Genomic DNA, 11,853 nt, shown 5'->3' on the forward strand with positions numbered 1-11,853 from the left:
CACCGTGCCCAGTCAAGCGTATGTGGTTATATATAAATACGTCAAATTATAAGTCTATATATTAATTTAACGAGGTATCGTTTAGTTAATATATATAAAACCTATTAATAGCCCATAGTCTAATTTCCACAAGTGTCGTTCTTTTGTCCAAACCCCAATTATGGTACATAGCCCAATTACCCAATCTTAATATTTTCAGCCTAACATCATGATTACTTCGTCTTAAATAAGCATAATAATAACTTAGCTACGAGACATTAATTTAAAAATAACATTAACCATAACTTACAGTGATTAAAAATAGCGTAGCGTTACACGAACAGAATTTTGACTTACACCCTTACAACATTCGCTAACATACCTTTATTATTAGAATTTAAAATTAAAATTAAAATTATAATATAAATATAAATATATTTACGTATAGATAGAGAGATGGATATATGATATATAAACTGAGCCAAAACACGCGAATTTATAGGACCAGGCCTGGATTTCAGGGCCATGCGATCGCATGGCTTTTGTGCCTCCAGGCCATGCGATCGCATGGGGGTAGGTAGCAGCTCACATATTTTTGTTTCTTTGCTTGTCGACGTTTTAATAAATAAATATAATATATAAATAATTATAAGAATTATTTAAATATTATATTATATTTATGTGCATAGTTGACTTGTAATTTTTAGTCCGTTGCGTCGAGCGTTGAGAGTTGACTTTGGTCCCGGTTCCGGATTTTCGAACGTCCTTGCGTATAATTTAATATCTTGTACTTTGCGTTTCGCGTCTTGTAATTTTGTAATTTTGAGACGTTTCTCACCAATAATTGGAACCTCTTTGATTGTATTTTGTACTTTTGAGCTTTTTGGTCATTTGCGTCTTCAATTCGTCGAATCTGTCTTTTGTCTTTACCTTTTATTATTTAAACGAATATCACTTGTAAATAGAACAATCGTAACTAAAAGCTTGTCTTTCTTGAGGGATAATGCTATGAAATATATGTTCGTTTTTAGCATTATCATGGTTCTCTCGGGGTCCTTTTTCTGCTCGAACGGGGATTTGATCTTATTCGACGGGCTTGTATTTCTCTTTGGAGTTGATACGGGGTTTTCGGGTACGGGAGGTTGCTTTGGTTTGCTGGCCTCGGGTTAGGTGCTGCTGGAGTGCCCAACGTTCTTGTTTGTTGTGCAGCTTCTGATTAGTGACGATTGTGGAGTTAGATACGAGATCTGTTTTATATATGTTTTAGATTTAGGTTAGGTGGTTTGTACGTTAGTATTGTCAATCACATTTTCAATATGCTCGCTCTCTTCCAATAACATCGTTCAATGTTTGTAAGACGATCAGAGCGAGACCTTTCAATTTTCTTCGTTTGTGTGTACTACCGGATCTTTATGATCATTTATCACAAAGTGTCTCTACTAAATGTTCATATTTTCATCCCATATATAATGTTCGTGAACAAAGTTTTTTCAAAAAACGAAAAAAAAAAAAGTTTTTGCTTTCTCCCGCTTCCCCCCGATTGGTTACTTCCCTCTTGATCCTACCACATATATATATATATATATATATATATATATATATATATATATATATATATATATATATATATATATATATATATATTCGCCGAAAAAAAAATAAGTTGAAAGAGAAAAAGGTAGGACTCAAAGATGACATATGTTTTTCAAAATTCAAGAAGCATGAAGACCAACACCTGTTAAAAATGCAAATGCAAATGCAAATGCAAATGCAAATAATAGTCTCTTTTAATTCCACACTCATACTCGAATACCACCACCAGCCCTTTTGGAAACAACTGCGCCTTCCCCAAAACCCATCGGCTCTTTTCGAACACGTATCTTTCCCTTCTTTATAAACACCACCGCCAAACACTCTTCTATATGGTGTGTATATATACAAGTATATATAATCACTCTCTCTCTCTCTCTCATTCTCTCTCTTAATAAAATAAAATTAACTAAATTAATTGAAAAAACTAAGGAACATAGAATGCGTGTGAGTTGTAATGGATGCCGTGTTCTTCGGAAAGGTTGCAGTGAAAATTGCAGCATCAGACCTTGTTTACAATGGATCAAATCACCTGATTCTCAAGCTAACGCCACCGTCTTTCTCGCTAAGTTTTACGGCCGTGCCGGACTTATGAACCTCATCAACGCCGGTCCTCAACACCTCCGTCCCGGTAACTACTTGATTACTATTTGCATCTTCGCATATACCAAATCATTAATTGTCATTTCTATAACTAAAAAAAAGTAGAGATATACAACACTTTTTACATTTTTTTTTTTTTCAACGAACAAACGGGAACACTTTTTACATTTTACACTCGGCTATTGAATAATACTTCTAACTAATAATAATAATTCTGTTTGCTAATTTATTATTAGTCTTTTTCTTCTTCTTTTTTAGTTGCATGCAACACTATTTTAGTTTTTTTATATTATATAAAAAAAATGTGTGTTCTTATAAAAATCATTTTCGGTATACATCAGTATTACTCCGTATATGGATTTATATTTTAATTTTAATTTAATATTATTTAATTTATTATTATTATTAATTAATACTGTAATTATTAATATTAATTTATTAGTATATACTAGTATATATGCTTTTTATAACCTTTTTATATAACTAACTATCAGCTTTTATTTAACATTGTTTTTATATATAAATTTAATTTACATATAACTATATGGTATATATAATATAATAATAATAATAATAATAGTATATAATATATATGACTACATTTAAGTAACATTAATTTTGCGTCTTCACGTGAAATTCATCTCCAATATATCAGTCAATTTAATCTAATAATTTTTGTGTATTCACATGAAAAATAATCTACAACACATCAATCATGTAACTATATACTATTTATAGTGCTAAAAACTAAAAGAAAAAATAACTTTTAAGTTTTTATGTAAATGTTTGTTTTTTTGTGTATGTGATTAGTTCTACTTTTAATGCATGTACTCCGTATTTGATTAACTTTAATTTTGTGTAACAAATTCATATAATATAATATAACCAATAGTAATATTAAAAACCAAAATAATTTACATTATTTATTATTTAATTATTCTTCATCATTTTTCTTCTTAAATTTTAATCCTGCACGAAATGTGATTGTAGAATTTAGGATAATGGTTTGATTTTTGTTTTATTTATTTTGGCAGGGATATTTAGGTCACTATTATACGAAGCATGCGGTCGGATCGTGAACCCTATATACGGGTCGGTCGGGTTATTATGGTCCGGAAGTTGGCAGCTATGTCAAAATGCAGTTGAAGCTATTTTAAATGGAGCTCCAATTACCCAAATAACATCCGATACAGCTGAAACAAACAATGGCCCACCTTTCAAAGCATATGACATACGTCATATCACTAAAGATGAAAACAACAACAATTCAGCCGGCGGTTCAAACGACCTGAACCGTGTTCGAACCCGTGGCCGGTTCAAGAGGACCGGAAATAAGAAAGGGAATAGTAGTCGGGTTTGGATCGGGTCCGATGATTTAGGTGAAAATCATAATAATGAGTTGTCGAGTCATGAGTCGGCTTTGAGCTGTGAAGTGGCGGCTCAAGTGGAAGAAAGCTTAGCTTCAGCCGAGACTCCAACGGCGGCTAAAAAGGAAGCTGAAAGTGAAGCCGAGGTTGTTGAGCTTGAGCTGACGCTTGGTCATGAGCCGGTTGATAAGATTAAAGTTAAGGAAGTCATCAATAATTTGGGAGCTAGGCAGCTAGCGCTGGTTCTGTTCCTGGGATGGATTTGAGACTGGATTACTCGGTGTAATTTCAGGCGTTACTCAGTTTTGACTATCATCAACGTTTTTCTTTTTTTCTTTTTTCTTTTTTTTTATGGGGATTTTTATCATTTGAATTTAAAAAATTCATAATAATTGTACATTAACTACTTGTATTGTACAAGTAAGTTCTTGTATAATTATGGTGGATTTTAAAATTTTAATGGTGAAAATAAGTTTTTTCCCGTTTAGTTTTTGTAGGTTTTTCGTTTTTGTTTTATGGGTTTTTTTCCTTTGAACTTTTTATTCTAAATCAAGAATCAAGAATGTTATGTACAATTGTGAATTGTGAATTGTGAATTGTGAATTGTGAATGGTGATGGGGATTAAAAAGGAGAATATGAACCCTCTTTTGGTTATTTGATGGGTTTGTGCCTTTCTATTTTACCTTATTTAGAGTTGGAATGATGTTGGCAAGTGTTTTTTTTTTATCGTCGTCGTCGTTTTTTTTTTTTTGCAAAACTAACGTTGCCTTTTATAAATAAGGAAACAATTTTTACATTTTCTAAAAGAAAACACTCACAATCAAAAATACAACAATTAATTGAAAAGGCTCGAATTTAGAGAACGAGAGGCTGAGAATAACTATCTAAAATCGATTGTCAACTACACCAAAGGAAAACCGCGCACCGATCTAACCAAGACTAATTAAGAAACTAAATTTTAAAACAAATCAAACGACAACACCACAACCAACACGCACCTAATCAACTCATAAACAAAACGAACAACTACAATCCTAAGTGACCGACTTCTTCGATTTACCGTCGATTGTCTCACGGTCGATTCTTTTTCCCGTCCGGTTAACGATCTTGTAAGTCAAACGTTTGAGGAGCCGTCACCAACTAAAATCGCTAATGAGTGTGCAGTAATTCCACGATCCTCGAGATCTTGGATAAAACCTTTCATATTCGGTTTGCGTTCCGGATCCAATGTGCACGGTTCTAAACCCGTACTCGACGTACAACCTCATCATCCCCGACTTGGTAACTTCGAATAATTGTTGAATTGTATCACCGAATTCAATATCGTTGACATTATCGTGTAAATAAAAAGTGTACGATTCGATTTTCTCCTTTTTTAAGTAAAGATTTGGCATCCATTTCTTCTTGTGATTTTTGTATTTTCTAGTTAATTGATACCAATCATTGCAAAACCCTTCACATGACGAATCGCTACAATCACAATAACTCATACCTTCTCAACGAAACACCATCGGGTTTAACACCAACTTCAATAACATTCCTATCTACGTTCCGGTTATCACAATTGGCTTTCTTCGTATCCTTCTTAATCATGTGATCCTTTATTGCCTCAAAATTTGCATGCCCATCAATTTTTACGTTTGCATCACATAAATCCTCTGACATCATCGAAACAAAATTCAGACCTGAGTTGTTCCTATCATTAAAAAACATGAATCGTATCCAATGACACAAACACCAAGTCCTAATTAAACCTAACATCTTCCGTCCTAATACTCTCCTTCGGCCCATTATCAGTCACGGACCCTGAAGAAATCAGATTAGCAGCAGTACCATCGGCATTTGAATTTTGGAGATTTAGAATAAGATTGCAACTCCTCAAAGAGAAAAATTATAATGTATTGAAAATTGTGAATTAATTGCCAACAACCCCTAATTAGGAATAGTAGCATCCCTTAAATTAAATATGAATAACTAGTGTTCGAACCCTCGCTTCGCACCGGGTATCGATTTTCAATGTATTATATTGCGTTTAGTTTGTAAAATTATTTCGTGGCTAAAGATGATATCGTTGAAGCGCAATTCGATTCGAACTAAAAGGTATAATCCGTGAAAGATTTAAATGTTATTTTAAATTAACAATATATGTACATCTCCGCGTTTCATTATGGAATTGTCGACTTTTAAAAATTTAACGCAAAATCGACGTGTATGAAAAGTACCTCAAATATTTAGCGTTTTTTAAAAAGCGTCTGTTTTGCGTATAGTTAGTGACAGTGTGCTCCTAAAATTATTTCGAGTTTAACGATGGTGTCAGAAAAATCTAACTCGCTGCGAGCGAGAAGATATGGCCCGTTGAATATTTAGGTGGAGTTTAATTAATTTTTTTTTTTATGAAAATGAGTATTTGACACTTTGGGGGGTCGATTTTAATATTTGAACAAACTATGGGGGCTTTTTTGAAGAAAAAAAAGGTGGGTAAAGGGAAAAAAGTGAAAGGACGAAAACGCCCCTGGTGATTATTTATCGTTTTTTGTCTATTAGATAGTATATAAAGTATGTGGTCGATTTATAATGAATGAGAAGTTTAATGGGTAAAGTACAAAATGTTAAAAGTTTGTGGTAAATTTATAATAGCTATAAAGTTAACTATTATATATGTTGAGGCTAAAATGTAAATAAGTAAAAGATTGGGGGTAGTTTGTGTAACTTGTGAGGTTTACTATTCACTTTAACTATACCTTTTAGATATATAGATATAACTAGCGTTCGAACCCTCGCTTCGCGCCGGGGTTCGGTTTTCAATGTATTATATTGTGTTTAGTTTGTAAAATTATTTTGTGGCTACCGATGATATCGTTGAAGCGCAACTCGAGTCGAACTAAAAGGTATAATCCGTGAAAGATTTAAATGTTATTTTAAATTAACAATGTATGTACATCTCCGCGTTTCACTATGAAATTGTCGACTTTTAAAAAGTTAACGCAAAATCGACGTGTATGAAAAGTACCTCAAATATTTAGCGTTTTTTATAAAGCGTCTGATTTGCGTATAGTTAGTGACAGTGTGCTCCTAAAATTGTTTCGAGTTTAACGATGGTTTCAGAAAAATTTAACTCGGTGCGAGCGAGAAGATATGGCCCGTTGAATATTTGGGTGTAGTTTTTTTAAATTTTTTTATGAAAATGAGTATTTGACACTTTACCCCTTGTTTGGGGGGTCGATTTTAATATTTGAACAAACTATGGGGGCTTTTTTTTTTAAAAAAAAAAAGGTGGAAAAGGGGGAAAAAAGGTGAAAGAACGAAAGCACCCCTGATGACTATTAATCGTTTTTGTCTATTAGGTAGTATATAAAGTATGTAGTCGATTTATAATGAATGAGAAGTTTAATGGTTAAAGTATAAAATGTTAAAAGTTTGTGATAAGTTTGTAAAAACCATAATAAAATGTTAAAAGTTTGTGATAAGTTTGTAAAAAACAAAAAGTTAACTATTATATATATTTTTTTGAGGCTAAAATGTAAGTAAGTAAAAGAGTGGGGGTGGTTTGTGAAACTTTTGAGGTTACGATTCATTTGAGCTATGTAGTCGATTTATAATGAATGAGAAGTTTAATAGTTAAAGTATAAAATGTTAAAAGTTTGTTATAAGTTTGTAAAAACCACAATAAAATGTTAAAAGTTTGTGATAAGTTTGTAAAAAACAAAAAGTCAACTATTATATATTTTTTTGGGGTTAAAATGTAAGTAAGTGAAAGAGTGGAAGCAGTTTGTGAAACCTTTTAGGTTACTATTCATTTTAGCTATGACTTTTAGATATAAGATATAATATATAGTAATGTTAACAAATATTATATGTACCTTGTTCAGATTGCAAATAGGGCTCCTCATTTCTCTCTAAAATTCCCTAAAATTCCAACCAACCTATCCCAACTCAATCTCAATCAACCAGCCATCCAAGTTCCAGTTCAACAACAATAATCCACAACACGATCATAACAACAACAAACAACATTCCTTTCCAAAAAAAAAATAGATATTTTTTGGAGCACTTTAAAAATTTACAAACCCACTACATATCAAAAATGAGTTTCATACTTTCGAAAAAATAAATGGCATATCTTGGAAACAAGATTTTAGTTTTGCCTTTGTACGTTTCAAGAACGTTCTACAAGCATCGATAGCGGTTTTAAGCATGAATGGAAAAAAGCTTAACGGTAGGATGATGTTTGTGGGGTTTGCTAAAAATGATATGTATATCAAAAGAAAGAATAGAGAGTATTCAGTTCATACTAATGTCAACAGTACGTGCAACATCAATTTGTCCATCAATCATGAAACTAACAACAAGATGAAGTGGTCAACACTTGTCATTGACAAAGTTCCAATCAAATCTTTAAAGTTAGTCAAATGTTTAAAAAGCAGGCATATTGCTGTAAGTTATGTTTTAGCCAGAGGGACTTATGGGTATATTGTCCAATGTAACAACAAAGCCAGTTTTCAAAGATTTACGATGGGACCCACAATGAACGAATTAGAATTTGTAGAAGTTATTCCGATAGCAAAAAGAACGATTAAGTATTCTAGAATAGTTTGTTTAGAAATTAAAGGAATGCCTTTTGAATGTTGTTCACCCGAATGCACGATCGAGGTGGCCAAAGAGTTTACGCGTGGTTTACTTCAGAAGCCGGTACTACCGATGTGTTATTTTTGATTCTCAATATTTGTACTTTAGTTTTCCACTTTTTGGTTTTAATACTCTGGGTTGTAATCTGTTTATGAGCATGTCTTGATGGAGATGCTTTTTGTGTTAAGTTAGGGTGCGTTTGATAAAACTGAATGATTTAGTGCTGAATAGTTCAGAATCTGAATGATTCAAAGCCTCTGAATAAAGTTTGTTCCGAATGAAAATAAGTTGTTTGATAATCATTTAGAATTAACGATATAAACTGAGTAAAATTGCCTTATTAAAGTATAACATAAATAAAGTATTCAATATACTTGTTAGTTAAGTGTTCATGATAGGATGTAAGGAGAAAATTATAAAAAAAAAATTAGGCTCTTAATGGTTAAGAGAGTGTTTCCTCTCTGAATGGTTCAGCACTGAATTCTGAACCATTTAGCACCATATGTCATTCAGAGGTCAGAAACAAACGCACTGAATGCTGAATGGTTCAACATTCAGCACTGAACCATTCCATTAAGAGGCAAACAAAAGCACCCTAGTTTATTGTAATAAGTGGTTGTGATAAGGTGATCGCCCTTCTCAATGAGTGTAATGTTAAAGGTATATTATCTTATGTGGGTTTGTTTATGGTGATTACTTAAAATAATTTTTCTTCTAGATACTTTTAGGTTGCTGAATGTGTACATTTTATATTTGTTTAGTAAATAACCTGTATGTATAGTGTTTCTTACTGTATACTCTAAATTCGCTAAATTAATTAGGGCAAAGATGATAGAATGATAAGGGGGGGAAACCTGCACCAATCTGTCGAGATATATGGCAAACTTTATAGAGCGATGATACTAACGAATTAATTAAACTGGGAAAGACCAAATCGAGCGAACCAGGGCATTTTGGTGTCGTTTTTAGTTCACTGTATTTCATTAAGAAAATGTAGGTTGTTCGTGTTTTGTTTACTGCAGTCAAAATTTGTTTGGTTTACGCTGATATATCTCTTATTTCTTAGAAGTTTTTTTAACCTGGTTTGTTACATGTTCTGGATTGTTGCATGTTCTGTTTATAGTTTTTTGTTAAGTCTATGTTATGTTATAGTTTGCATTATTTTCTGCATTACTAATACTAATGTCTTACCTGTAATGGTGTTGGCTATGTGGCATGCCCGTGGTTTTCTCGTTTTGTTACTCCATTTTTCGTTGTTGATTCTGTTTTTAGGTTGATATGCTATGTGTGTGTTTGATGTTATTAGTAAATTATCGTTTTTCTCTCTGATTTTTTCAAATCTCCTCCTACCTCTTCTCATAGTCTATGTTTCTTTTTCATTTATTTTTTATTTCTTCTAGTATTATATAAAGTTAATCATATTAGAAATTAGATTATTGCGATACTGAACACCAAGAGAACAATGTAGGAGTTTGTATGCATTATGAGCCCGTGCGTTGCACAACACTAAGAGAAAAATGTTATATATTTAATCTTGATTATCCTTTCTAAACTTATATCGATTTGAGTATCAATTTAAGTAAATTGCAATGACCAAACAAGTGGAAATCAGTGCTCATACCAGTCATATTGTAGTTAACCATCTGAGTTAACTTGAGTTGTAGAAAAGTTCCAAGTGCTCAAATTCATGATTTTGGGAAAAAGGATTTGCCGTTAAGATAGAGTCTGAACCGGGCTACAACACAACACAAGTATATTGTTGTCCTCATGCTAGGTAAGTAAAATAGTTCTAAAACTCTGCACTTGCCTTCAAATATGAATTTAATACAAGGAAAAGAGTTCTAAGAAGACTCGGAAAAGAATATCTATTTAATTAAAGTTTGTTTTCTAATGGTAATTTGTGATTTTCCATGAAAGCATCATAAATGTACCTGATGACTTGGTGACTTTCATCCCATTTGAATTTGTACAAACGTATATTTGTTACAAATTGTAGATTTGCTTTATTTGCTCAAGCTTTGCCTCTATTTTTGACTAACAGAAAGCATCAGAAGAAAAACGATAAACTTTATTAAATTGAGAGATAACTCTTGGTGGCAGTTGTAGTGATCCGAACTTTTTCATGTTTATATATATTAAATAAAATTGTTATTTACATGATTAAGTGTTTCCAACATGTTAAGCAATCAAACTTGTTAAGACTTGATTAATTGAAATAGGTTTCATATAGACAATTGACCACCCAAGTTGACCGGTGATTCACGAACGTTAAAACTTGTAAAAACTATACGATGACATATATATGGTTATATATATAGTTAACATGATTTTATTATAAGTATGTATCTCATTAGGTATTTTAACAATGAGTTATATACATAAAAATGAGACTATTAATTTAAGAAACTCGAAAACGATATATATAACGATTATCGTTATAACAACGTCTTACTAGGTACATATGAATCATATTAAGATATTGATACACTTGGTTAATTATGTTAAATGATAAGTAAATATATTATTAAGTGTATTGACAATGAAATACATATGTAAAAATAAGACTACTAACTTAATGATTTCGAAACGAGACATATATGTAACGATTATCGTTGTAACGACATTTAACTGTATATACATCATACTAAGATATATTATATATCATAATATCATGATAATATAACAATTTAACATCTCATTTGTTATAATAAACAATGGGTTAACAACATTCAACAAGATCGTTAACCTAAAGGTTTCAAAACAACATTTACATGTAACGACTAACGATGACTTAACGAATCAGTTAAAATGTATATACATGTAGTGTTTTAATATGTATTCATACACTTTGGAAAGACTTCAAGACACTTATCAAAATACTTCTACTTAACAAAAATGCTTACAATTACATCTTCGTTCAGTTTCATCAACAATTCTACTCGTATGCACCGGTATTCGTACTCGTACAATACACAGCTTTTAGATGTATGTACTATTGGTATATACACTCCAATTATCAGCTCTTAGCAGCCCATGTGAGTCACCTAACACATGTGGGAACCATCATTTGGCAACTAGCATGAACTATCTCATAAAATTACAAAAATATGAGTAATCATTCATGACTTATTTACATGAAAACAAAATTATATATCCTTTATATCTAATCCATACACCAACGACCAAAAACACCTACAAACACTTTCATTCTTCAATTTTCTTCATCTAATTGATCTCTCTCAAGTTCTATCTTCAAGTTCTAAGTGTTCTTCATAAATTTCAAAAGTTCTAGTTTAATAAAATCAAGAATACTTCCAAGATTGCAAGTTTACTTCCAAGTTTTCTAAATCCATTCCAAGTAATCATCCAAGATCAAGAAACCTTTGTTACTTACAGTATTTTATCTTTATAATACAAGGTAATAATCATATTCAAACTTTAATTCAATTTCTATAACTATAACAATCTTATTTCGAGTGGAAATCTTACTTGAAATTGTTTTCGTGTCATGATTCTGCTTCAAGAACTTTCAAGCCATCCAAGGATCCTTTGAAGCTAGATCTATTATTCTCATTTTCAGTAGGTTTATCCAAGGAACTTGAAGTAGTAATGATGTTCATAACATCATTCGATTCATACATATAAAGCTATCTTATTCGAAGGTTTAAACTTGTAATCACTAGAACA

At 31.8% G+C, this 11,853-nt stretch overlaps 1 protein-coding gene across 1 annotated transcript; it reads left to right on the forward strand.

The window, feature by feature from the left end:
* Window positions 1-2,010: 2,010 nt before the first annotated feature.
* LOC139868423 (LOB domain-containing protein 41-like) lies at window positions 2,011-3,805 on the forward strand. The gene is made up of 2 exons (XM_071856756.1): window positions 2,011-2,200; window positions 3,207-3,805. Exons 1-2 carry the CDS (start codon window positions 2,011-2,013, stop codon window positions 3,803-3,805), a joined length of 789 nt encoding a protein of 262 aa, XP_071712857.1.
* The last annotated feature ends 8,048 nt before the right edge of the window (window positions 3,806-11,853 follow it).

The sequence above is a fragment of the Rutidosis leptorrhynchoides genome, chromosome 9 (assembly GCF_046630445.1).
Source record: "Rutidosis leptorrhynchoides isolate AG116_Rl617_1_P2 chromosome 9, CSIRO_AGI_Rlap_v1, whole genome shotgun sequence".
Classification (NCBI taxonomy): Eukaryota; Viridiplantae; Streptophyta; class Magnoliopsida; order Asterales; family Asteraceae; genus Rutidosis; species Rutidosis leptorrhynchoides.

What these genes read in the sequence shown, in the direction of transcription:
- LOC139868423 (XM_071856756.1), top strand. Translation starts at nt 2,011, where the DNA reads ATGCGTGTGAGTTGTAATGGATGCCGTGTTCTTCGGAAAGGTTGCAGT. An exon ending in TCCTCAACACCTCCGTCCCG is followed by an intron (nt 2,201 to 3,206) that starts GTAACTACTTGA and finishes TTATTTTGGCAG; the next exon opens with GGATATTTAGGTCACTATTA.